Source organism: Peromyscus maniculatus, chromosome 23, assembly GCF_049852395.1.
Source record: "Peromyscus maniculatus bairdii isolate BWxNUB_F1_BW_parent chromosome 23, HU_Pman_BW_mat_3.1, whole genome shotgun sequence".
Classification (NCBI taxonomy): Eukaryota; Metazoa; Chordata; class Mammalia; order Rodentia; family Cricetidae; genus Peromyscus; species Peromyscus maniculatus.
In genome coordinates this window covers 38,019,255-38,045,743 of record NC_134874.1, presented here as the reverse complement: position 1 = coordinate 38,045,743, position 26,489 = coordinate 38,019,255, and the positions used below count along the sequence as shown (strand labels likewise).

The 26,489-nt window shown below is 47.6% G+C and overlaps 1 protein-coding gene across 2 annotated transcripts in view; it reads left to right on the top strand.

The window, feature by feature from the left end:
* Lmtk2 (lemur tyrosine kinase 2) overlaps nucleotides 1-26,489 on the top strand; it is a 90,517-nt gene that overhangs the window by 60,470 nt on the left and 3,558 nt on the right. For both annotated transcript variants that reach the window (XM_042268365.2, XM_042268364.2), the window contains exons 8-13: nucleotides 5,897-5,981; nucleotides 7,556-7,677; nucleotides 12,635-12,784; nucleotides 14,514-17,445; nucleotides 24,211-24,343; nucleotides 24,744-24,983. In XM_042268365.2, coding sequence (XP_042124299.2) covers nucleotides 5,897-5,981; nucleotides 7,556-7,677; nucleotides 12,635-12,784; nucleotides 14,514-17,445; nucleotides 24,211-24,343; nucleotides 24,744-24,983 — 3,662 coding nt within the window. The remainder of the gene's footprint in view (nucleotides 1-5,896; nucleotides 5,982-7,555; nucleotides 7,678-12,634; nucleotides 12,785-14,513; nucleotides 17,446-24,210; nucleotides 24,344-24,743; nucleotides 24,984-26,489) is intronic.

The window sequence follows — 26,489 nt, the reverse complement described above, 5'->3', positions numbered from 1 at the left end:
TCATATGATTTGGATGATATTCAAGAACAAAGGCTCAGGGTACAGAAGAATCTTGGAACCATCGACAGCTGTTACATTCTGCTTTTTAAAGTAACTGCTTTAGGCTGAGTAGGTGATAGCTTGATTGGTAAAGAGCTTACAGGACCAAGTTTGACCCCATATTTTTTTATTTATTTAAATTTATTATTAAAAAGATTTATCTGTCTTTTTTTTTTTTTAACATACATTTTGATTTGATTTTTGGTTTTTTGAGACAGGGTTTCTCTGTGTAGTTTTGGTGCCTGTCCTGGATCTTGCTCTGTAGACCAGGCTGACTTCAAACTCACAGAGATCCATCTGCCTGGCTCTGCGTCCCCGAGTGCTGGGATTAAAGGTGTGTGCCACCACCTGACAATTTATCTCATGTTTTGGTTTTTTTTAATGTGTATGAGTGTTTGCCTATGTGTACATAAGTGTACCACGCCCATGCATTGGCCTCAGAGTTCAGAGAGGGCATTGGGTTCCTGGAACTAGAGTTATAGACAGTTGTGAGCTACCATGTGGATGTTGGGAAGAAACCCAGGTCCTCTGCAACAGCAGCAAGTACTTTTTAACCACTGAGCCATCTCTCCTGTCCCAATCCGTGTTTTTATTTATTCGTTCGTTCGTTCGTTCGTTCGTTCGTTCGTTCGTTCGTTCGTTCGTTCGTTTGTTTGTTTGTTTATTTTTATAGGAGCCAGGGTGGTGTTGCAAGCTTGTAATCCTAGTGCTGGCTTACAGATAGGAGTGGGGAAGTAGTGTTGTAAGACAGTGTCTAAGGAGCAGCACCTGAGGTTATCCTCTGGCTTCCACACACACATGTGCACACATAACTGCACACTCAGATGCCCAGATACACACCACACACATGCGCGCGCTCTCTCTCTCTCTCTCTCTCTCTCTCTCTCTCTCTCTCTCTCTCTCTCTCTCTCTCTCACACACACACACACACACACACACACACACACACACACACACACACACACACACGCTGTTTGATATAAAGTCTCCTATGGGGCAAACTTCTGTTCTTTATAAATTCTTCTTGTGTGGGTAGCCTTCCATATGGCGTTATTTTAAAATTGAGATTTAGAATATTGGTTGACTCAGAGGACTTGGTTGAAATAGACCAGTCCACCTGTCTAACCCAAAGTTGTCCTTTTGTTGGGAACTGATCTAGTAAATCACCCTAGTTAAAAATCTGTCTTTACATAATGTTTACAGAGTACCTTATCTCAGGGTCGCAGGCTGCCTACGTTTCAGGGGTGGCATTCCTGAAGGCCGTGTGAACAGCACATGCTGCCGTTACCTTTCCACAGGTGACCCAGAACCTAGGCTCCCCTGCCCTCCACTCTCAAGGTCTCCTGAGCAGCAGGGTATTATCAGGTCACGTTGGTGGGTAGTGTGTGTGCTCAAGCTGGCTAAGTAGCTAACTTGTTAGCCAACAGGAGCATCTGCCCGGGAGATGATAGCATGCCAGGGAGCCTTTTCTTGATTGGGCTGGTTTTGTTGTTGTTTTGTTTTTTGGTTTTTTCTTCCTTCCCTCCCTTTTTTTTAAGATAAGGTTTCATTGTGTAGTCCTGGGTGACCTGGAACTCAAAGAGATCATCGGCCTCTGCCTTATGAGCTGATTTAAGGTGTATACCACCACACCAGCTAAAAAGATTCTTTAAAAGAAAAAGAATATTATACCAATGGTCAGTAGGCCAAGATAAGAGAATGACAAGTTCAAGGCTAGCCTGGGCAATATAATGAGACCCTACCTCAAACAGAAAAACAAAATACTTATCCTAGTATTACTTGAAAGGGTGGCAAATGGGAGAGAGAGACAGACAGACACAGGGAGCTAGTGTAGGCTCCAACGGTGCTGTTGAGTGTTACAGTAATGGCTAAGGGTTCATAGGAGGGATGTCTGTACCGTGATATCTTAAGTATGAAGGCGCAATTCAGTAGTCATAACAGCTTGTGCTCTTCTTTGTCTATTTGCTTTGATGAGCATACTGTGTAGAAAGACTGTACCTACCAGTTGTTATTCTGTACTACCTGGAAGGGTAGAGGGAAAGGGGGAAGACTTAAAAAAACAAAAAACAAAAAAACCTTTGTACTTCAGGAGGGCACAGAAGGAGCCCAGCACCCTTACTGCCCCAGTTAATATGGAATCTGTGTGTACCTCAGTTGGTAGAACACTGGCGTGGTATCCGCCAGGCCCTGGATTTATCCCAAGTCCTAAGTAAACCAGGTATGGATATGCATACTTGGGATTCTGAGATTTGGGAGGTGGAGGCAGATAAGACCAGAAGTTCAAGGTTTTCCCTAGCTACCTCAGAGTTTGAGGCCATTCTAGGCCACATGAGACTCAATAGTAAATCAAGGGACACACTATCTACTGGTATGCCTCTGTCTGACAAGTGAACAGCCCTCTGTAGAAAATCATTTGTGGTATATAAAGCACCAAATACTGCGTCTTTCTAGGCTGGTCCAGGGTAGGCCCCCTGAGAAAATTAGCATTCCAGGTGAAAGGTGCTAGCTCCCTTCTTAACTAGCACTTGGGCCACTGATTACAAATGTGCTCACAGAAAATACACCAGCTTTCTTGGATCTGATCCAGCATGGCTTCTAGTCTAGACCTGGCTCTCGGAAGGTTGTCTCGTGGTAGTTATTCTGGTGACACTGTGTTTTAGCAAAGCTTTGTTTAGAGGTGGGGAAGTAGGGCCCCCAAGTGATTCTAGGATGCACTTGGTGGTGAGAACCATCAAGGCCTTGCCCTAGAGATAGTTCCTTGAAAACTAGGTTGGCCTTGGTTTTAGATAACATTTTTGGTTTTGTTTAGATTTGGCTCGTTTTGTGTCTTGTCAGAGCTGAGGATGGAATTCAGTGTCTTATGTATAGCATTGAGCTTTATCTCCAGCCCCTCACTGAGGGGTTCTAGGTAGGTACATCATAACTGAGCCCTGCCCCCAACCTAACCTTGGTGTTAGACGTTGTCAAAGCATCCTTCTTTCCCTGTGTGTTCAGGGTCAGCCTCCATTCTTGGGGTCCACTAGGAAGTTTTATTCCCTGGGCTTAGACTCTGAGCTGGGGGCATGGAGTATGGTCCCTAGAGTGGTACTTACCTCTGCTGTCATATTCCTCCAGGGTCAGTACCCTGAACAGGTTGGTGTCCAGTAGCCAGAAACTGCTTATTTGAGCATTTCATCTTGTTTTGCAGTAGTGTACAATGGGAGACTAAGCTAGAGCCAGTAGAGACCCATAGAGGCCTGGCTGTCCAGCTCAGACTTGATGCTGGACAAGCCCAAGGAAAAAGCCACCCAGGAGTCCTTATCCCATCCCATCACCAGTGCAGAAAGTCCAGCCAGCAGTTGCAGACAGTCTGTAGGCACTGTCTTCTTTGTCTAGTCAGAATTTCACAGTGGAAGAATTTTGCATTCCCAGAGCCCAACGGGTGGCTGGTAATGCGGTAGGTACTCAGTAATGTGGCATTGCTGGCCAGCAAGGATAGACCTAATAAGCAGGAAAAAGGCCATCAATGCTTTAGGAAGGGTTGTGTACCCCTCATCCCCCAGATTTCTTGATATAATGCTGGCACATCTGAGTTCTGCAGCGTGATGAACATGGTCCTTCAGAGCCTCAGTGTGTGTGGCTGCTGCAGGCAGACAGTGAGGAGGACAGAGAGGGTCAGCTGGGGTTGGGGTTGTTAATTCTCCTCTCATCAGCTTTACAACTGTGAGTCTCCTTTGATCCCTCTGAGCTTGTTTCTTGTTTCTGTAGAGTTGGGGATCTGCTTTACCCAGAAGTGCTGTTACCAAGATTGACTAAGATAGTGTAAGCCAAGCTGCCGGAAGAGTATTCAGTGGATCTCAGGCAGCTGGCTCCCTGTCTTCACTCTATCTGTCAGGAGCTTGGTCACTCTGCTTCCTATAGAGAGAAGCTTGGCGTGGGTTGATTTGAACTGTCCTTGATCACCTTGAACCGTTTGCACTGGAGAATCCTTCCACAGATGGGCAGACTGATGTGTAGCTGCCCGAGTTAAAAACAAATGGTGATGAGATGTGACTGGGAACCCTTGGGCCTGCCGCCAAATGGAGGGACCAGCCAGTGCCTTCCGAGAGCCAGGCAGGGCTGGAGCTTGGGCAGCCTTGTCACCAGACCTGTTTTTCAGCTTAAAGGAGAATGCTGGCCGCGCTTGTGTTTCCTGACCTGAGCAGCTTTGACGTCAAGTTGCACACTAGCACCTTGTGTTTTTTCTGTTCCATAGCTTTGCACATTAATGGGTGCAGAGAATACTTAATGCTAGCATTTGGAGGCCAATTATATCATTGCCTTGACTCTAGATAGTAGTCCTAACATTTAAAAACATTCTGTGCACATTTTTATGTTTCTGTAATCCCCGTTTCTGTGCACACACACTAAAATTACAAAAAAAAAAAGGAAGAAAAAAAGAAGAAGAAAAAATTAGAGGGTTCTATATTGTTCACGACAGCAAAGTCACAAAGTGTCCAAGGTTTGGCTAAAGGCTCAACGGCTTCGTGGTGGAGCGCCACGCAAATCACCACACAGAGCACAGCATAGAGAGCCGCTCAGTGCAACTGAGTCAGCGTTACACTCGGAGTGCCCATTGAGACCCAACAATGCAAGGTGTGGTGTTGCTGCCACCCACTGCTCTGCCCCTTACTGTAGCTGTTGATGGTGAGAACATGAAAACACTTCACCTGCTGGCAAAGCTGCTGCTAGCCTCTCCTTACTAGTAGCTACTGTTTCTTCCTCCAGCTAATAAATAAGAAAACTGAATCACTTAGAGAGAAAGGAGGTTTTTCTTAGAGAAACACCTGGGTAGCGAGGGCATCGTAGCTACCTTGGGCAGCTCACAGCCACCTGTAACTCTAGCTCTAGGGGATCAAACACCCACTTCTGACCTCTGAGCAGCTAAACTCATGTGCACAAACCCACACACAGACAGACACTCAAATACTTTAAAATTTTTTGAAAAACCAAAACAACAAAGGAGGTTTTTTTTTACTTATTGAAGAATGTTTTTGTTTGATATGTGTGTGTAGACTGGAAGACAATCTCTTATGTTGTTTTTCCTGTCCATTTTTTTTTGAGACAGTGTCTCTTGCTGGCCTGGAACTCAATAAATAGGCTAGGCTGGCCTCCTGTCTCTGCCTCCCCTGCTCTGGGTTTGCAAATGTATGCTACCATGTCCAGCATTTCTGTGTGGGCTCTGGGAATTAAACTCAAATCCCTAGGATCACATGGCAAGCACATTAGGTCCTGAGCCATCTCCCACCCATCAAAGTACCAGTTTTCACTTGTTCTTCGGGTGAATCCTGTCTGTAAACTGTATGTTGTGACAGTGCACTCTCCTCCTCCCCCCCACCCCCCCATCCCCCACCCCCCGCAGGAGAGTGGGAAGAGACAGAGTTCTTGGAGAGGGTCCGGTGTGCGCCTGCATAGCTTTGAAAAGTCAGGGCAGATGGGGTGAGGGCACAGAGTGGCTTTTGGACCTTTGGAGTTGCACCTTTATTAAAGACTGAGAGACTGTTTCTAACCAGATTGTAAAGAAAACAAAGTTCCTTCCTGAGTTACTCTGTAAGTACAGTGATCCAAGCTACTGATATAGGTATGTTCAGTACTTAACCAGTGATCCTAATGTGCCTAAAATGTGGTTAGGAGTGTGGGATATAACTCTTAAACTGTGAAGAAAAGAAAAAAAACAAAACAAAACAAAAACAAGAAAACGGGACCTTAATTACTAAGCAGAGAGCTGAAGACACTCTGGTTTCTAAGGAAGCCTCTGACCTGCAGCTGTTCTGTGTGATGAGGTCCAGGCTGCGGATCCTGTTTGTTCTTACGCTGGCCTTACTCCTTCCATTTGCAGCGATCTGGCCCTACGGAATTGTTTTCTCACCTCCGACTTAAATGTCAAAGTGGGCGACTATGGAATAGGATTTAGCAGATACAAGGTAAGCAAAGCTCTGCCTCTGTCTTGCTAACCCATGTAGTGTCAGCCATGGAGTTGGGCCGAAAGATGCTGCTTGTGCTAGAAGAGGGGGTGAGTCTTAGTCTGCGGGACATGGCCTTTTTAGAGCAGGGTCTGTCCCAGGCCTTTTAACGGTACCATTGACTTCTGGTTTGTCTAAATCAGTGGCTTTGTGCCAAAGTTGTGTGACAGCTTTAGAAAGACTCCATTTAAAGACATTTGTAAGTCAGTGTAATTGATTCAGTTTGACTGAATAATATAAAAAATTAAATACTTTAATTATGTACTACTTACTTATTTCATGTGAATGTGTATGTTAGTGAGCATGTGCATGCCGAGGACACGCATGTGGAAGTCAGAAGACAACTTGCAGAAGTCAGTTCTCTTTCTCTGCCGTGTGGTTCTGCAGGACAGAACTCAAGTTATCAGGCTTAGCATAAGTGTCTTTGTGTGTTGAGCCATTTCACTAGCCCTATACAAAACATTAATAATTAATGTGTAGGGAAAATGATAATTAATATTTGTACAGCCAAGCACACGTGTCGTGTAGATGTTTCTCCACTACAGTCAGTCAAACTGCAGCACAAGTTTGATAAACTTGGAATTTATGGTTTTGTTCTTTTTAAACTGTTATAAATATACCATAAAGAAAATAAATTAGTAGATTAGATTTTCGTCTGTATGTGTTTGCTGAGCTCAGCTGGACAAGGACGTGGGCAAAGAGATTGCTGGGGCTGGAGAGACGGCTCAGTGGTTGAAACACTGACTGTTCTTGCAGCAGAGGACACAGGTTCAGTTCCCAGCACCCAGTGGAGGCTCACAACTCCAGTTCCAGTAACTCCAGTTCCAGAGGATCTGACACCCTCTTCTGATCTCCTCCTTGGGTTTTGGACACATATATACATTCAGACAAAATAGTCATACACATACAGTTAAATGAATTGTATCTTTTTGTTAAAGGGAATTTTATTGCCACAGTACCCATTGTTTTCTAAGCAGCAACATACAGATAGCATTTATCTTCATTTAGTGGCTTCCTGTGCTTTCAAAACCTGCAGATTTAGGCTGGTTCCCTGTCTAGGCAGCAGCCATAGTGTCTGAAGCACTTGGTGTGTACTGTGAAGTCATTGCTAGCAGCACCTTTCCACCCTCACGAAGGCATTGGCTTTGTGCAGCCCTTACTTACAGCTAAGGAAGAGGGAGGGCTTCTGGGGTCTGTAGCTCACCGTCACTTTGCTGCTGGTATGTGGGGGGAGGACAACCTGTAACAGCAGCTGTGGGAACCAGCACAGTCCTTCCTCAGTGAAGAAGGCTAGCCTGTGCTAAAGGTGACTGAGCAAACGTTGTGCTTTAGAGACCCATTTACAAAGCCTTCAGTCTTCAGAGGAATACCTCACATCCTTCCTTCCATCCAGAAGTCTCTCTTCATGCTGCCTTCCCCTCCTCCCCCTGCTGTGTTTTTGGTTGGGTGTGTGTTTTTTGAGAATGTTTTGCTCTTAAGCTATCACACTCCCCTCACATGGATTCCCCCTGAACACTGTGCTTGTGACCATGCAGGAGGATTACATTGAGACAGATGACAAAAAGATTTTCCCCCTGAGATGGACTGCTCCAGAATTAGTGACCAGCTTTCAAGACAGACTCCTGACTGCAGATCCGACTAAATACAGTAATATCTGGTAAGTACCTGGTTTATTTGGTTTCCTTAGCAAGGATCCGACTCCCTTCTCTTTGAGTATAAAAGTAATTATGTTAGGGTGTAGGAGGCAGGAAGACACATCATGTGCCAGAGCAATGATAACAATTGTGAACACTGCTTCTTTTGTCCATTTTCTTCTACCACAAACAAGAACTACATGGGTTTTGCATCTGTGCCTGCACAGGGCCTGGGATGGAGTCGGTTCCTGATCTTTACTGCAGTGAATGGGAAGCTGAGAGGGGTTTGGACTGTTAGGTCAGACTGATTTTTAAGGGTCATTTCAAAGGGTGCTAAAATGATGTGTCCAAATCTTAGACTTGACAGTGTCATGGTTTTCTTAATGATATCGACATTTCGGGGTGCCGTTTTCATGTTTATGGCTTTCTTTGTCTTACCTTCGCTTTGGATTGGTTTCATTTTTTAGCTGTTTTCCTTTTCATTTGGGAGCTATGCATTCTATGCCTGTGCTTTTACCAGTTATCCTAGAAATTACAGCGTGTGAACGTCACAGACCTTGATCTGACTTCATTTCCTGACCCTCTGTCTTGACTAGTGCAGGGACTTAGAACATTTCGCTTCTGTTTAGCTGTGCACCTCACGTATGTACGCATGGACACACTCACTTATGTGCTCTTGTTGGGTAGTCTCATTTTTTCTTTTACTCCTCACGTATGTACGCATGGACACACTCACTTATGTGCTGTTGTTGGGTAGTCTCATTTTTCCTTTTACTCTCACCTCCCCCAACAAAAAACATGTTTCCTTTTTTTGTTTGTTTGGTTTTTCGAGACCCAGTTTCTCTGTATAGCCTTGATTATCCTGGAACTCACTCTGTAGATCAGGCTGGTCTTGAACTCAGAGATCCGCCTGTCTCTGCCTCCGGAGTGCTGGGATTAAAAGGGTGAAGCAGGTTAGCACGCCTGGCTAACATGTTACTTTTTTTTTTTTTAAGATTTTATTTATTTATTATGTATACAGCATGTATAACTGCAGGCCAGAAGAGGGCACCAGATCTCATTACAGATGGCTGTGAGCCATCATGTGGGTGCTGGGAATTGAACTCAGGACCTCTGGAAGATCAGCCAATGCTCTTAACCTCTGAACCATCTCTCCAGCCCCCTAACATGTTACTTTTTAACATCAGTGTTCATTTAATTTATCCACCTAATAAACTGCTTTCCACCTGTTTCCTTTGTTCATTCTTGTGTTTGATCTTCGACCTTCCTCTGTGCGTATGCTGCTCCTACTGAAAGTGTGTCCTTCCTGGTTTGCTTCAGTGAGGCCTGCTGCTCACAGACTCATTTTCCATGAGCCTGCACACACCTGCCTGTTCTGTTCCCCTCCCTTAAATTCACTTTTACTTGGTGACAGTTATTTCTTCCCAGCATGTTGAAGATGTCATTCTGCTGTCCCCTGGCTTCCATTGTGGCTTTTGTGAAGTCAGCTCTAAGTCTGCCTAAGCTCTTAGAAGGAAATGTGACATTTTCTCTCTGGCTGGCTTAACACTCTTCTCTGACTTTTTTCTCCTCTCCTATTTTTATTTTCCTGTGATGTTTGCTAGTGTGGATTGTATGAGTTTGGATTGATGCACCCACCCCTGCTTGTTACTTATTTGACCTTCTAAAGCTATAGGTTGATAAAATGCATTGGTTCGCAAAACTACACAGAGAAACCCTGTCTCGAAAAATCAAAAAAAAATAAAAATGCATTGGTTCTAAAAATTTTTTTGCTCTTATCCTTTAACCCTTGCCTCTGTTTATGTTCCCTCCTTTTGAAGGCTAATTGAACATGTGTTGTTGCTTCCTACTCTGTCTTACATCTCTTAACTGATCCTCTACATTCCACCCTTTGGATTCTAGAACATGTGCTCCAGCCACTAATTTTCTATTTCTAATATTCCCTCTTCAGCTGTGTCTGTTTGTTAAATCTCTCTGTTGGGTTTTATAATTTATAATTTTAAAAAATTATTAGAGTTTTTTAGAACTGAATTGTGATCTGTGTCAAATGACTGCATAAGTAACTTTCTGCTTCTGGATGGAGCATTGTTTCCTCTGGCTTTCCTTATGGTGAGAATCCATGGCGGTCTAGACTGAGACACACTCCCCCACGGAGGACCTGTGTTTGCCTCTGTTGGGTGCCTGGGTGTCTTGCCACACACAGGGCACTACTCTCTCAGGGCCTTGCAGAGTGAGCTTGAAATGCTTCACTCAGATAATGAGGATTGCTCAAGGCTGACTCTGGGTACTTTGTCAGTCAGCCCCATTAGTCACTGTTCTCTCCCTGCCTGGCAGCTTGCCTTTCAGGAGCTGCCTTATACCTGCCCTGAAGCAGAATCTTCCTGTGGGACACCTTACCTGGGTGGATCCAGGGCTATGGCCTGCTCAGCATTGTCTTCTTCCATGGAGCCATTCAAAGAAGCGTAGGTGCTTACATGGATGCCCCAGGGCTCACACATGGCTTTTGTATTCTCAGTGCTCACAATTCTAGCTTCACGCTGAAAGTTCCTTCCTTCTTACCCACCTGAGATTCTTCCAGAAGATTTTTTTTTATGCTTCACTGGCATTTTTATTGTACTTATCAGGATGATTGACGTGAAAATGGAGCCTGTGTTCCCCAAGGCAGAGTTGGCCCTGTTTCTGACTGTCAGAACAGTTGCGGGCAGCAGTGCCAGGTCCCTCCAGACTGCTCATGCCAAGGTGGATGAGGGAACCTCATGCAGAGTTCAGAGTGGAGGTGGGGAGAGCAGCAGGACACATTCCTCCCCCAAGAACAAGACCCGTGGGCCCAGGGATCTTTCCTGTCTTCTGGAGAGTTGGGGGTGGCAGAAGCCTGGGGCTTTGCTCTGACAGTGTCTTACTGGAAGAGGAGAAGGAAGTGAGGTGAATGAGGGTTGTGGAAACCGAGGCAGGGAGAGAGGCTGTGCAGGGCCTGCCCAGGGGAAGGCAGTGCTGCTCATTCTGCCACCTGCCAAACAAGCCTTTTGGTTTATGTTTCACATGGATTCCTTCTTTTCCTCAGTGAAATTGGCAACTCTCCAAGGTCAGTGAACGGTGTCTTAAACATTTTCTACTTAAAGTGGTCATCCACCCTGCCGATTCTTTGCCAGGGAGAAGATGATGCTGTCTTCTGGGCTGGGGTGAGAGCTTTTCATCCTCTTCCTCCCTTAGGAGCAGTAACCTCTGTTTCCGTGGAGTACACTGGCTCTGCTCAGTCACTTGTAAAGAAGCATCAGGAAATTGAACACCAGGCCGCACAACAGCAAATAAATCCACTCTGTGCTGTTGTTACTCACAGGTTCCTAGTGGGCATTGAACAGTCTCATAACCACACACCCAAATCTGGAAGAAGACAGAATCGCAAATCGCAGGGAGCTTTTGAAAAATTCCACTTTTCCAGGCCAAACCTGGCTCTGTCACTGAATACTAGATATGAGCCATGTATGGTGGCATACACCCTTAATTCCAGCACTGGGAAGCAAAGGCAGGCAAATCTTTTGCATTCATGGCCAGCTTAGTTTACATAGTAAGTTCCAGGCCAGCCTGGGCTACATTGTGAGATCCTGACTTTAAAAAAGAAAAAAAAGAAAGAAAGAAAAAAAAAAAAGGTGATATGGATCCTAAATATCAACTTACTTTTTGAAAATTCTTCCAGAAGAATCTAAAAAGATGGCTCAGTGGTTAAGAGCATTGGCTGCTCTTGCAGAGGACCTGAGTTCGATCCCCAGCCCCAGCACGGTCACTCACATTCCATCTGTAACTCCAGTACCAAGGGATCTAATACCCTCTTCCCTCTTCTGGCCTCCATGGTACGCAGACGTGTGCAGGTCAAATACACATAAAATAATAAAATTTTTAGAACTTTAAACTTCCCAGATGACAGGCATGACTCCCTGAGAACATCCCCATAGATTCCCATATGATGGTGAATAGTGGAAGAAACGAGAGGCTGGGAAGGAGAGGAAAATACTTCCTTTCAGCTAAGCAGCTGAGGCCTTCCAGGGGGACAGAGCTCAAGGGTACAAGGACAAGGCGGGGGGCGGTATTATATCACATGTTTATAATCCCAGCACTTGGCTGGTTGAGGCAGGAGGACCACTGTGAATTAAAAACCAGTCTAGGCTATGTGGTGGGTTCCATTTCAGCATAGTCTACACAGTGAGAACTTGTCTAAAGACAACACCAATAACGTAAGAGCTCGTTGGATAGACCCTGAGATAGGGTGTCCCACTGTGGTGACACCATCCTCAGGCCATGCTGGCATCAGACAGCTGCCACAAGCTGGGATGCTGAGGAGTAACCAAAGCAACAGGTGACAGGTCTAACTGCCAAGTGAGTTTTGCTCACATGAAAGTTTCTTGGAGTTATTTTATGGTGTTTATCATTATTCAGTAGGATTCCCCACCTCAGAATTCAGAGTATTTATATTGTTGAACCATTTTGTCAAGCTTTAGCACATTCCATCAATCTTTCAACTAATTCCTTTTAAGTTGATTTTTGTGGGGTCTTTTTGTTGTTGTTTTGGTTTTTCGAGATAGTGTTTCTCTGACTAACAGCCCTGGCTGTCCTGGAACTGGCTCTACAGACCGCCTGCCTCTACCTCCCAAGTGCTGGGACTAAAGGCGCCGCCGCCGCCACCACCACCACCACTCAGCTCCTTTAAATTGTAAAGTCACAAGGGACCCTATTGTTGAATTCCTGTAATTATTATTATGCTCTGTTATAGTGATGAAGTAAATATGAGAAGGCCTTCTGGTCACCCTCATTTTTAAGAGAAATAGCTCTTTTTTTTGCCATTGGGATATTATTTTAAGAGCTGTTTTATCCCGATCTTACTAATAAATAACCACTTCCATGCATATCTTGTCCATACAGTTGCTGATGCTGCAAATAAAAATGAGGTTGTCAGAGACTTCAACATGACCCTCTTGCTTTCCATAGGTCATTGGGTGTGACACTTTGGGAACTCTTCAGTAATGCTGCTCAGCCTTATGCAGACCTTTCCGACCTGGACGTTCTCAATCAAGTCATTAGAGAGAGGGACACGAAGCTCCCGAAGCCCCAGCTGGAGCAGCCGTATTCTGATAGATGGTTGGTAGCTTCCGTCTGCTTTGTGATCTACAAAACAAGGAAGGGGCTGGGGAGCCGGCTCAGTCAGGGCAGGGCCTGCCACTCAAGCAGGAGGACCTGAGTTCACACCCCAACACTTGTGTAAAGACTGAGGGTGGTAGTGTGCACCTGTCTTCCCACACTGGAGGTGGAGACAGGGGCATCCCTGGGGCTTGAAGGCCTAGTTAAGTCAGCCTAGCTGAGTCAGGGAGCTCCAGGTCCAGTGAGAGACCGTCTCAAAAGTACGATGGAGACTAACTGAGGACGACCCAGTGCAGACCTCTGGCTTCCATGTACACCTGTTCAGACTGCATGTTCGTTCGTATGGCTTATTTTTATTTAGACAATAGATATTCTGAAATGCAGTCATTTTTACACCGTTCGCGGCTGATTTTAGAAGTATCATCTCTGCATTATAGCCTATCTCATTGTCATCTACACTTAAAATAAAATCTTTAAAACAATAATAAATTAGAAACTCAGGGTAGGGCTGTGAATGTAGTGTGGTGAAGAGCTGGCCTAGCACACACAAGGTCCTGGCTTCTGTTCCTAGTATTTGGCAGAAAGTGTTAATTAAGATAAACACATCCCCTGCTAAACAGAGGAGAATGTGGGGCTACCAAGATGGCCCCGGGGGTAAAGGTGCTTATCGCCAAGCCTAGTGACCTGCATTTGACCCCTGGGACCACATGGGCCCTCTGACCACACAAGTGTCATGGTGTATCCCACTCCTGAGTAAATAAGTAAATATTTAGAAAAAAGAGGAGAGAATGTGGCAGAACCATTTCAGAATTCAGTGGTTTGCAAGATTGGGCTTGTCAGCACCCTATCATGGAAGAAAAGGGTGCTCGTGGGCCCCCCCCCTCCTTAAATATTTATACACGCAGGATTGGTGGTGGAGGGAGTGGTTTGCAGTGCGGTGGCTGCTGGGAAGGCATACACAGTCCTGTAAGCAGCCCTAGTGAGCACGTTTGGGTCACACACACACCACAGACTCACCAACAAAAATAGGAGGGAGACTAGTTGGGAAGAACGGGATTCGTGGGAGTGGGACGGGACCAGGAGTATGTGGGTATGATCCTAATATAGTATGTGTTTATGAGAATGCCATAGTGAAACTTGTTAGTGTGCATAATTAATATGTGCTAATGAAGACATTAAAACTAAGCATATCCAAACTAGAGCACGAATCAGGCTTTTAAAATTTTTTTGCATGTTCTTAGAATGCTATCAAAATATTAACAATAAAAATTTAGAGCAGCAACCAAAAAATAAATTTTTTTATGGGAAGGTTATTACAAGAACATGTGATCTGGATACTGTGAAATGTCCTGAAAACAAAACAAAAAAAAGAATGAGTGCATCACATGTTCTTTCCTTTCCTCTTGCACCATAGTCACACTCTGAGTTAAATCCTTCATGTGGCTAGCAGTGGTTGAGGTGTAGAAATCTTGGTAGGGAAGGACGTGTTGAGTTGGCTCTGAAGTAAGGTTATTTTTGGTTTTTCGAGACAGGGTTTCTCGGTGTTGTTTTGGTGCCTGTCCTGGATCTCGCTCTGTAGACCAGACTGGCCTCAAACTCACAGAGATCCGCCTGGCTCTGCCTCCCAAGTGCTGGGATTAAAGGTGTGTGCACCACCACCGCCCGGCTGGTTATTTCTTACTTTAAATCAGTGTGATCCGTTCACTGTTGTCTGTTGTGTGCCTCTCAGGTATGAAGTGTTACAGTTCTGCTGGCTGTCTCCTGACAAGAGACCAGCTGCAGAAGATGTGCACCGACTGCTCACTTACCTGCGGATGCAGAGCCAGCGGGACTCAGAGGTCGACTTTGAACAGCAGTGGACTGCTCTCAAGCCAAACACCAACGGCAGGGACACATCGAGTAGTGCCGCCTTCCCCATCCTTGACCACTTTGCCCGGGACAGGCTAGGTCGGGAGATGGAGGAGGTGCTCACAGTGACGGAGACCAGCCAGGGGCTGAGCTTCGAGTACGTGTGGGAGGCTGCCAAGCATGACCATTTTGATGAGCGAGGTCGGGGTCATCCAGATGAAGCCTTGTCTTACTCGAGCATGTTCTTCCCCGTTGAAGTGTTTGAGAGTTCACTTTCAGATCCTGGCCCTGGCAAACAAGATGACAGTGGCCAGGAGGTGCCCCTGAGGGCCCCTGGGGTGGTTCCCGTGTTTGACGCCCACAACCTCTCTGTGGGAAGTGACTATTACATTCAGTTGGAAGAGAAGAGCAGCAGCAATTTAGGGCTGGATTATCCACCTGCCCTGCTCACAACTGAAGTGGATAATCCAGAAAGGGTTGGAGCGGAGGCACCCCAGCTTACAACCCTCAAGAACCTCGTGTCTGAGGAGCCCAGCACAGATGACGATTTCTTCCAGAGCAGTGCTCACCCCAAAGAACCCAGCTCTGCTGAGGACTCACATGCTGCCGGCATTCCTGGGAGCCCTTTTAACATTTTCAGTGACCTTGACAAAGCAGATGACCCGCCCAGTCACCAAAAAATATTTGACCTAATGGAGCTAAATGGAGTTCAAGCTGACTTTGAGCCAGTCACCTTGACTTCAAGCCTGGACGACCCCAAAGACACCTGCCACTCCGACAAGGAAAAGCCCCGTAAGCTCTCCGACCAGGATCCTCTGTGCTTATCAGAAAGCCTTTTGCACCAAGATCACTTTGATCCACTGAGTGTTCAAGAATTGTCAGAAAACTTTTTATTTCTTCAGGAGAAAAACCTTCTGAAAGGCTCACTGCCAAGCAAGGAGCCAGTGAACGATCTTCAAACAGAACTTAAGAATGCAGGTTTTACGTCCGAGCTGTTAGATCCACCCCGGAGAGAGTCTCTAAGTTCTGAAGTTGAGTTTCCTGAGAACACACTAGGCTTTCCTGGGTCACAGGAAAGCAGGAGTGGGGAGAGTGAAGGTGCAAGTGTCGTGCTTCAGGGCCGTACGTCACCACAGGCCTCCCCAGAAGTGCAGGGACCTCTGGCCTCACTCACAGAAGAAGCATCTCCTAATGGCCCCTTAGATTCACTTCTGAGGCCAGGAGAAACCAAATCCTTTGTAGATGTCAGAGTCTCTGAGGACTCCATCTGCCTGGATCTAAGCCCCAACCCTTTGACTGCCCCGGATGAAGTTCCTTCTACCAATGCCAAAACTCATGACGAGGACGATGGGCCCCCAGACATCACCTGCCAAAGCAAGGAGGCCTTGAGTCTAACCAAAGGAGACTCCACCCTTGTGAACGATGGTCTTGCTGGTCAGGGTAGCATGGGGAGTAGTCTTCCAGAATCCAGACAGGATTTACAAAATCAGCCATTTTCAGAAGACCTTCTTAGTGGCAGCTTACTGGAGAAAAGCTCAGAAGTTGTGGAGACTGTAAGTCAGCTTAATTACAAGGCTGCCCCCAAAGATGCAGCCTTGGCGTCTGCCCTCTCCTCAGACTCCACCAGCCAAGATAGCCTCTTAGAAGACAGTTTGTCAACACCTATCCCCACCTCCGAGCAGTCTGTGGAGACGCCAGACTCCCTGGATTCAGTAGACGTCCATGAAGCACTACTAGAGTCACTGAGTTCCCACACCCCTCAGAAACTCGTGCCCCCTGATAAGCCCGCAGACAGTGGCTATGAAACGGAGAACCTGGAGTCTCCCGAGTGGACACTGCACCCTGCACCTGAGGGGGCTGCTGATTCAGACCCGGCTGCAGCAGGTGACAGTGGCCAGAACAGTTTGCCTCCCAACCCAGTCATTGTCATCTCAGATGCAGGCGATGGCCACAGGGGTGCTGAAGGTCCCCCTCAGAGCTTCACACTTGGCACCCAGAGTTCATACCGAGACTCTGCGTACTTCTCAGACAATGATTCAGAGCCAGATAAAAAGCCTGAGGAGGTCCCAGTAGCATCTGCCTCTGCCCTGGTCTTGGTAAAAGACCAGTCCCCACCTGAGCCTGTTGTCCCAGAAGAAAGCTCTGATGTGGGAGACAGCTGTCTCGAAGCCCCACAGAGCAAGCCAGATCAAAATCAGGTATCTGCTTTGCAGAATTCTTGTCACTCAGAACTGCAAGAAATGTTGCAGCCCACACCAGCTGATGCTTCCAGGGAGACATTTCCTGTGAACGATGAGGCCAGTAGCCCCTTGAGTTTGTTGAATTCAGAACTTAGCAGCTGTGATGACCTGGAGACACAGGAAGATCGCCCATGCACCATGGCCTCTACTGGTACCAACACCAATGAACTCCTTGCATACACAAGTTCCACACTGGATAAATCTATGTCCAGCCACTTTGAGGGCCCCAAGCTGAAGGAGCCAGACATCGAAGGGAAATACCTGGGCAAATTCTGCGTGTCTGGGATGCTGGACCTCTCGGAGGACGGGATGGATGCTGATGAGGAAGATGAGAACAGCGATGACTCAGACGAGGACCTGCGGGCCTTCAACTTGCACAGCCTTAGCTCTGAATCAGAAGACGACACAGAGCACCCCGTGCCCATTGTCATCAGCAATGATGACGGCAGGCACCTGAGGAGTTTGTTGAAGCCCTCGGCCGCTGAGGCCCTTGAGCCGCTGCCAGATGACTGGAAGAAGGAAAAGAAGGCAGTGACTTTTTTTGATGATGTCACCGTTTACTTGTTTGACCAGGTATCCCAGACTTCTGTCCATTTATATTGTGGAGAATTTCAAGAAGTGTGGCACTGACTGTGGCCTGCTTGGGTTTTGTTTTTAAAAATCCAGTTTTATTTCCTTTTACGTATGTGATGTTTGGGTATATGTGTTAGCATGTGTGTGAGGGACAGAGGTTGGTGCCGGAGTCTTGCTGGTTCACTTTCCACATTGTAGAGAGGCAGGTTCTCTCCCTTAAGCCCAGAAACTCGCCAATGCAGCTCATCTCAGCCAGCTTGCTCTGGGGATCCCATCTCTACCTTCCGTGCCCTCGGATGACAGGTGCATGTATCCTTCTCAGCGTCTACGTGGGTGCTGGGGACTTGCACCCCAGTCCTCTTGCTTGCTTGGGAGGTGCTTTACCACTGGTTTTGTCTCCTGACTCCACAAGACACCCATTCTTTTGGTGCACTGTTCTTCGTGCCAACTTCCCCTCACCAACCCAAACCACCGCATCATCACCTTCCCCTGGAGCAGTGTCTGTGCCCTAAATGAGAGACCTGTGCCTTGGCACTCGCTGGCCTCTAAGCCTTAGAAGCAACTTTTTCATAATGACTGACTGCCACCTGGGATGTGACTGGGCTCCAGGGGCTCACACTCAAGGCAGGCAGTGGAAGCAAAGCAGACATCTTTGACTGCCTCCTGCCCTCCGTAGACCATGAGCTTGGGGCAAGCATACCAGGCTCCCCAGGAGGGCATCATCATGTCATTACAGCTGTGGTCTTGTTTATTTTATTTTATCGTTTGGTTTTCTGAGACAGGGTTTCTCTGTGTAGCCTTGACTGTCCTGGAATTCACTCTAGACCAGGCTGGCCTTGAACCCAGAGATCCCCTTTCCTCTGCTTCCTGAGTGCTGAGACTGAAGGTGTGCGCCATCATGCTCAGCTTTGAGGTCTTGTCTTTTAATTGCCGTTGAGGCAGCAGACTGTGATAATGTGGCAGTCATTTGAGACTGGTGATGTTCCAAGAATCGACAGAAATTAATTTTGCACAGGGCATTTGCATTCAGTTAAGGGAGAGAGCCCTGGGCATTCTTCCTGGATCTCCTAACAGAGTTCCACTGAAATTCGTTGACCAAATTTTAGAATCTGACAATTGGCAGTAACACCCAACACTTGGGTGCAGGCCTAGAACAGTTGCTGGCAAGGAACTCTAGAGCCGGTGGCCAGCAGCAACCCCTGCAGGGTGAGTCTGGGGAGTAGGATTTGCAGGCAGCAGAACAGTCCTTCTGCTTTGACCCTTGGTGGCTTAGTGTGTGCTTTGCTCGCTGGGGTAGACAGGCTTCTTGAAAATGGAATGGCTTATAACCAGAGATCCCTCCTCCTCCTCCTCCTCCTCCTCCTCCTCCTCCTCCTCCTCCTCCTCCTCCTCCTCCTCCTCCTCCTCTCCTCCTCTCCTCCTCCTTCTTCTCTCTCTCTCTTGTGTGTGTGTGTGTGTGTGTGTGTGTGTGTGTGTGTGTGTGTGTGTGTGTGTGTGTGTACTTGTGTCTGCTCACAAGTAGAGGTCAGAGGTTGATGTCACATGTCTGCCTTGATTGCTGTCCATCTTATTTTTGAGACTGGACATCTAGTTGAATCAGGATCTCCCTGTTTTAATAACCCATCTTTAAATTTAAAAAAAAAACAAAAAAACAAAAAAAAAACTGGGTGGTGGTGGCACACACCTTTAATCCCAGCACTTGAGAGGCAGAGCCAGGCAGATCTCTGTGAGTTCAAGGCCAGCCTGGGCTACAGAGTGAGACCCAGGACAGGCGCAAAGCTACACAGAGAAACCCTGTCTCGATAAACCAAAAAAAAAAAACAAAAAAAAACCTCTGCGCACCACTTGCGTGCCTGGTTCCCAAAGAGGCCTGAAGAGGTATCTCCTAGAACTGGAGTTACAGATGGTTGTGAGCTACCTGTGTGTGTGCTGGGGATCAAACCCAGGTCCACTGGAAGAGCAGCTAGTGTTCTTAACTGCTGAGCCATCTCTCCAGCCCCAGACACCTAGCTTTTTATATGGGTGTTGGGTATTGAGTTTAGGTCCTCAGGCTTTTTCATGCAAGCACTTTACCAACTGAACCTTCCTTCCTCCACGTTCTTTGTAAACTTTGAGTTACTAGTTGATGTGATGTTAATGGATCCCAGGGCCTTGGGCTGGCGGTGTACTCTCACTGCCATACATCCGTAGCCTTTGTCTTTGAGACAGGTAAGGTAGGTAGTTCAAATTACCTTTGAACTCTATAGCTCAAGCTATCCTTGAACTGATAGTTCTGCTGCCTTGGTCTCCTGAGTGCTGAGGTTGTAGATGTTAACCATCACATGTGGAACCTGGATTTGCTTCTTGAATCAGATTATGATTAAGATTTCAAGTTGCGAGGCTGGAGAATGGTGCCGGGTCCTTGGTGTCTCTGATACTGCCTGTCCTGCTTTTTGCTTAGTTCTCAGAGCTAAGCCCTTGGCTTTCATCTTGGCCTCTGGGAAGCAACTTCTTAGGGTCCTGTAGTGGAGGCTTCTGGGAACTGTTCCCCTTCATCCCTAGGATGCTGTACTCTTGTCAGCCTGGCTTGCTGAGCCCTAGGTGGCCAGCAGCAGATCAAAAGTCAGCAAACAAAACCCTCCCATTGACTGCTGCACAAGGGAAGAGGAAACATACCTGGCTGAGGTTGACTCCTGGGCGGGCCAGGCGGCTGCCTGCCACCTCCTGCTGCTTCCAGGGGTCTCCCCAGGCCTGACCTCCAGAACCACCCAGCCAGGATGACTCCTAGAACCCGAAGAGAGCCTACCTCTTCTGTTTGTAGAGTTGCTTGGGGATTTGGCTCTCTTATTGCTTTGTTTAGCTTTGCTGTTTGGTGCTGTCTGCCTGTGATTTCAGGGCAGTGCCTTCTTCCTCAGGGAGCTTCTGGAAGACACTGGAAGATTTGTTCTCTCCAAAGAATGGCTTTTGATTTCATGTTTTTTTTTTTTTTCTTTATTGTTTTTCTCTTTTCAGTTTCATTGATTCCTGCTTCATCTTTAGTGTTTCCGTCTGCTCGCTTGGGTTTATTTTGCTTTTCATTGTCTAGTTTTGTTTTTGTTTTTTAATGAATATGAGTGTTTCACCTGCCTGTGTGTCTGTGCACCACATACAAGGAGTTCCCATAGAGGCCAGAAGAGGGTATTAGATCCCTGGAACTGGAGTTACAGATGGTTGGGAGGCACTTTGTGGGTGCTGGGAATCAAACCCAGGTCCTCTGGAAGAGCAACCAATGCTCTTAATTGCTGAGCCATCTCTCCAGCCCCCTTTTCTAGATTCTTATGGGAAAAACTTTGAGACTTGAGGCTTCTTTTATTCTATTCAACTTTAATGCTATAAATTCCTTCTTGCTTCTAGAGCTGCTTCCCACAAACTTTAAATATGTTGTGCTTTTACTTTCATCCAGCTCCAATTGTTTTCTCATTTTCCATAAGGCTTCCTCTTTGACCCATCAAAGACTTGTATGTATATTATATCATTTCTAAGACTTGGAGATTTTTCTTTTTTATAATTGTTGCTGCATTTATTTTATACATTTTTTTTACATTTTTATTTATTTAGTATATGCATGCTTTTACGCCACAGTGTACATGTGGAGATCAGAGGGTAAGTTGAGGAGTCATTTCTCCATGTGAGTCTGAGAATCCAACTTGAGTCATCAGGCTTAGCAGCATGCACTTTTACCCATGGAGCTTATCTCCCAACTTCTCCACTTACTTGTCTGTTTGTTGAGTGTGTGTAGGTGTAGGTGTACAAATGCCACGGGCACATGTGGAGGTCAGAGGACAGCTTGGGAGAGTTGCTCCTCTCCTTCCACTTTGTGGGTCCAGGGATCGTTCCAGGCTATCAGCCTTGGCAGCAGGCACCTTCACCTGCTGAGCCAACTGGCTGGTTCCAGTTGGAAATTTTCTTGTATCTCTCTGGTATGGACTTGTAGTCTAATTCAGTTACGGGGGCCAGTGAGATGATGGCTAAGACTGCAGGTGTTTGCCACCATGCCTGGCAGATGTGCATGCCTCACATCCTCATGCATGGCAGACACAAACTCTAAAGTGACCCAGCCTTCAAGGAGCCAGGACAACCTCACTGCCCAGAAGAAATGATCCACACAGGTGCCAAAGGTCACGAGCACTGGGGTTCTCTGCAGAGAGTTTAAACAGTGGGGCCAGATGCTGCCGGGAAAGGCAGGCACTTTATAGATTAACCCAGCTTCCCAGCCCCTGAAAGTCTGTTTTCAATGGTGTGCTTGGGTTTAGGTGTGCCATTTGATTCTGCTCTTCTGAGTCAGTCTGCTTCCTTCCTTTGGAATAGTGTCAGTAGTGTGTTCCTCTGTGGTGGGTGTTAGTGTGTCCTTTCTCTTAACATTGGAGGTAGTTGTTGCAGGGATTTCATCGTGTATATTTCATCATGACTCCTTCAGATAGAGTGTAGAGACTTTCCTTTGGGGTATTGCTTACTGTCCCTCCTTCCTGGCTTTGTCATGTGCTTTAGATCTACACCCATTGGAAACGTTCATCAGGATCTGGGGGTGCAGCTCAGTGGTAGAACCCTCGCCTGGCTAAAACACCATGACCAAAAAAAAAAAAAAAAAAAAATAGTGCAGTGTATTTTACTTTCAATCATCAAACATTTTAAGAAATTCATGAGCATGAGCTAGAGGTGAAGCTTAGTTGGAGTACTTGCCTAGCGTGCATAAATACCAGCACCCCAGGGCATGGGGGCATACAAGCTGCAATCCCAGCACTCAGGAAGTAGACACACACACACACACACACACACACACACACGCACGCACGCACGCACGCACACAGTGGGGTGTGCTCAAGCGCTAGCAAGACGCTCGGTGGGGAAAAGTGCTTGCTCCCACGTCCAGTCCCTGGGACATAATGGAGGAAGAACTGACAAGCTGTCCCCTGACCTCCACGTGTGTGCCGTGCCATGTGCAGACCCTGCCCCCCACAGGAAATGAGTAAGTGCACAAAAGCAGTGTGATCATTTTTGTAAAAAGGAAAAACTGGAGGCAAATGACTTTATATTCACCCAGTGGTTCTGTCTTGAGCGCTGGTGCTCCCCGGCTCCTGTCTGTTGTCTTGTCCTACTTGGAGAAGTTCATTCAGCTTTTCTCAGCCTCCTTTTTCCCCAAATCCACTGACAGCCAGTTCTTCATCTCATACTTCCTCCTGGAGGATGTTTTCTTAACCGTATTCGGAGTTGACAGCCCTTTCCCGGCAGCATCTGGCCCCACTGTTTAAACTCTCTGCAGAGAACCCCAGTGCTCGTGATCTTTGGCACCTGTGTGGATCATTTCTTGTCCTGGCTCTTTGAAGACTGGGTCACTTTAGAGTTTGTGTCTGCCCATCATGTACTGGGCATCTGTCTTTTCAGGTTGGTAGGGTGTTGATATGTTTGTCTGAGGCCTTCACCGCTGCCTTCAGGCCACAAGCTCCAGCCAGCCTTCTGTGAGCTTTGGTATCAGAACTAGTTCCTCTTTCCAGTCTGTGGCCAGGGGATGTATCCACTGGCCAGGCTGGAGCTTGGTGGCATCTCCTCATCCCCCATAGTACAGTTTTCACGGCTTTGGTGTATTGTTTGGGAACAGCTCAAAGGTAGGCCCAGAAACTCCTCAACACTTTCTAGTTGCTTTTCCGAGCTCCTCCCTTGGTGATAACCCTGTAATCCCAGCCCTGTGCACCTTCTTGGTCCTGCAGGCAGAAAGATGGTACCCAAGCCTGCCACACAAGCCGGGAGAGCATGGAAACCATCAGGGGTCCTCTTCAGAACAGCTGTCAGACTGCATGGAGATGGTGACAGGGACAGAGCATGGACAAGGAGAGAAGGGGACCTTGAGTTGTCCTGCTCGGGGAGTTAAAAGATCCTTGCCTTTCCTAACCAGAACCAAAGCCTGCTCCAGCAACCCTGTCCAGGGCCAGGGCGTTCCAAAGGCAACATGTCTGCTGTGCAGTGCCAGTGTGGTACCACTTTGGAGTCTGGGACTCTTCCCTCCTGTATCTGCATGTTCATTTTCTTCTCAAAGGTTTCAGGACTGTCTTGTACAAATGCTAGAGCTACATTCGAGGGATCGTATATGACAGGACCTTGCTGTATATAGTGGCACAGGCCTGTCATCCTGTCATTCAGGAGTCTGAAAGGATCAAGAGATTGATGCTAGCGTGAGCTCGACAGCAAAGTTGAGACCTCTCTTGGTTATATAGTGAGATACTGCCTTTAAAAAGAAGAGGCCAGGTAGTTAACATTTAGTCTCAGCACTCGGGAGGGAGAGGCAGGTGGATCTTTGTGAGTTCAGGCCAGCCTGGGCTACAGAGTGAGTTCCAGGACAGCCAGGACTACATAGAGAAACCTTGTTGGGGGGAGGGGAGGAGAAAGAAAAGAGGGGGCGTGGTAGAAAAGGGGCTGGAGAGAACTGGTCTTGATGATGCACACCTTTAATCCCAGCAATCTGGAGGCTGAGAGGCAGGCGGATACCTGGAGTTTGAGGCCGTCTGGTCTGTATTGTGAGACTGTGTCAAAAGAGTGGTGGGGTGGAATAGCGGCTGCCTTTGCACAGGACCTGGGCTCCCATCACTCATTGGTTCATAATCACCTGTAACTCCAGATCCTGAGGACCCATGCCTTCTTCCTCACATAACGTAAATAACTCTTTAGAACACCCCACCCAGTGAGCCTGTGTCAGCCTGGGTGTGGTTAGGAGTGTGGGCTCTAAAAAACTAGAATATTTGTTTGTCTTTTCAGGAAACTCCCACTAAAGAGCTGGGGCACTGTGGAGGAGAAGCTCATGGTCCGGGACCCAGCAGCCCAGCAGCATCCGCAGGCTCACCCTGCCTGGGCAGGTGCATGAACTCGGAGAGCTCCACGGATGAAGAAGGTATTGGGCTGCCGAGGTGATCGCTTGTAAAGGCGGTGGGAAAAGGAGCAGTATTCTCGGGGGGGGGGGGGGGGGGGGGGTCCGGAGCGGTTGTTGTGTTGTTTTGTTTGCTTTTCTTTGAGACAGAGTCTCACTGTAGACTGGGCTGGCCTGGAATGTAAGAGAGATTCCCCCTATCTTTGCCTCCCAAGTGCTGGGATTAAAGATGTGTGCCACCACGCCTGGCTAATGTTAACATTGTTGGAAAGGAACATCACTTGTTTTGAAATGACCCCTGAAGAAACACTTCCCGTGTGCTCTGCTCTGCCATCTGTTGGCAGGTTGTCTTAGGCCCTGGGCCCCCTCTGCTTATCGTGAGTTGATTGCATTAAGTGATAACAGGGTGCTGTTCCTCCTGCAGGCGGAGGCTTTGAATGGGATGATGACTTCTCCCCAGATCCTTTCATGTCAAAAACAACAAGCCTTCTGGGTTCCAAGCCTTCTCTTCAAACCTCCAAATACTTTTCTCCGCCCCCACCGGCCAGGAGCGCGGAGCAGAGCTGGCCACACGTGTCCCCCTGCTCCAGGTTCTCCATCTCTCCTGCCAACATTGCCAGCTTCTCACTCACACACCTCACGGACTCAGACATTGAACAAGGAGGTGAGAGGAGCCCTGCGTGTGCTGGGGGTGGGGCCGTGGCAGAGGCATGATGGCTTTCAGCCAGGAGTGCTCCCACCCTAGACCCAAAGGAGTGATGAGCTGATGCTATTTTAGTCTTTCCTGGGTAGATTATACATTTATTTGCTTGACAATTCTGTGTGTGGTGGGGGTGGTTCCTCGGGTGTACTAAGCACATTGTTCTACCTTGAGGTATATCCCCTCACTGGGGGATTCTAGGCAGGGGCTCTACCACTGAGCCACACCCCAGTCCCTCACTGGGGGATTCTAGGCAGGGGCTCTACCACTGAGCCCCACCCCAGCCCCTCACTGGGGGATTCTAGGCAGGTGCTCTACCACTGAGCCACACCCCCAGCCCCTCACTGGGGGATTCTAGGCAGGTGCTCTACCACTGAGCCACACCCCAGTCCCTCACTGGGGGATTCTAGGCAGGGGCTCTACCACTGAGCCCCACCCCAGCCCCTCACTGGGGGATTCTAGGCAGGTGCTCTACCACTGAGCCACACCCCCAGCCCCTCACTGGGGGATTCTAGGCAGGTGCTCTACCACTGAGCCACACCCCAGCCCCTCACTGCTTTACCACTAAGCTTTATTCCCCAGGTCTCTTCTTAGTCTTTGTTTTGTTTTGTTTTTGAGACAAAAAGTTTTACCAAGTTGCCCTGCCTGTCCTGTATTCAGTTTGGCCTTGAACTTTCGATCCTTCTGCCTCAGATTCCCAAGTAGCTGAAACCACAGGCCTGGTAGATCTCTCACAAGCTTGACAGCACATATTTGGCCACGCTTTGCACATTTGGAGTGTCTCCTAGTGCTCATTTCTGCCTAGCCCTGCTGGTCTGGCCCTGGAGGCCCTGGAGAGGCTCTTTTTTCCCCCTTGCTGCCAGCCCTGCTCCTCGGGTCACACTGCTCTCCCAGAGGAGCGCCCTGCACAGGCACCTGCTCTAGGCACACTTGACCTGTGGCTTGGACTCGGGCCCAGGCTCTCTGTCGCTACCCGGCAGTGTTGATTTTGCCACTAAGTCTTGGTCTCTGTGCGATAGCAGAGGGCCAGCCGGGAACTCGCAGCAGGGCCAATTTGAAGTAGCAATGCCTGAACATATGGGCCCCTTTCCCTATACCAAGATCGGAAGATAAATGTTAATAGGTACATTTTTTATTTGAAGTTTACAGATCAAATAATAAATGTAGGATATAAAGTGCTTTTATTTGTTTACACAGTTTTCACCTGTGCTGATGAGATAATGCCTGTGCCTAAGGATCTCTGGGGGGCAGGTGTACGGGTCAGGCTGGTGTACTTCAGTGCCCCTGAGTGTGGCCATGGAGCCACTGTGGGAGCCGAGCAGCTGTGTGTGCAGAGCCCTGCCGGCTGTGGGAAGGAGGGACAGACAGGGCCGCCCAGGAAGGCATGAGGCAGCCCAGGAACCTCCATGCTCTTAGTGTCTGGGTAGTCAGTTCTTAAAACTGATCCGCTTTGTCGTGTTGCTTGTGTCT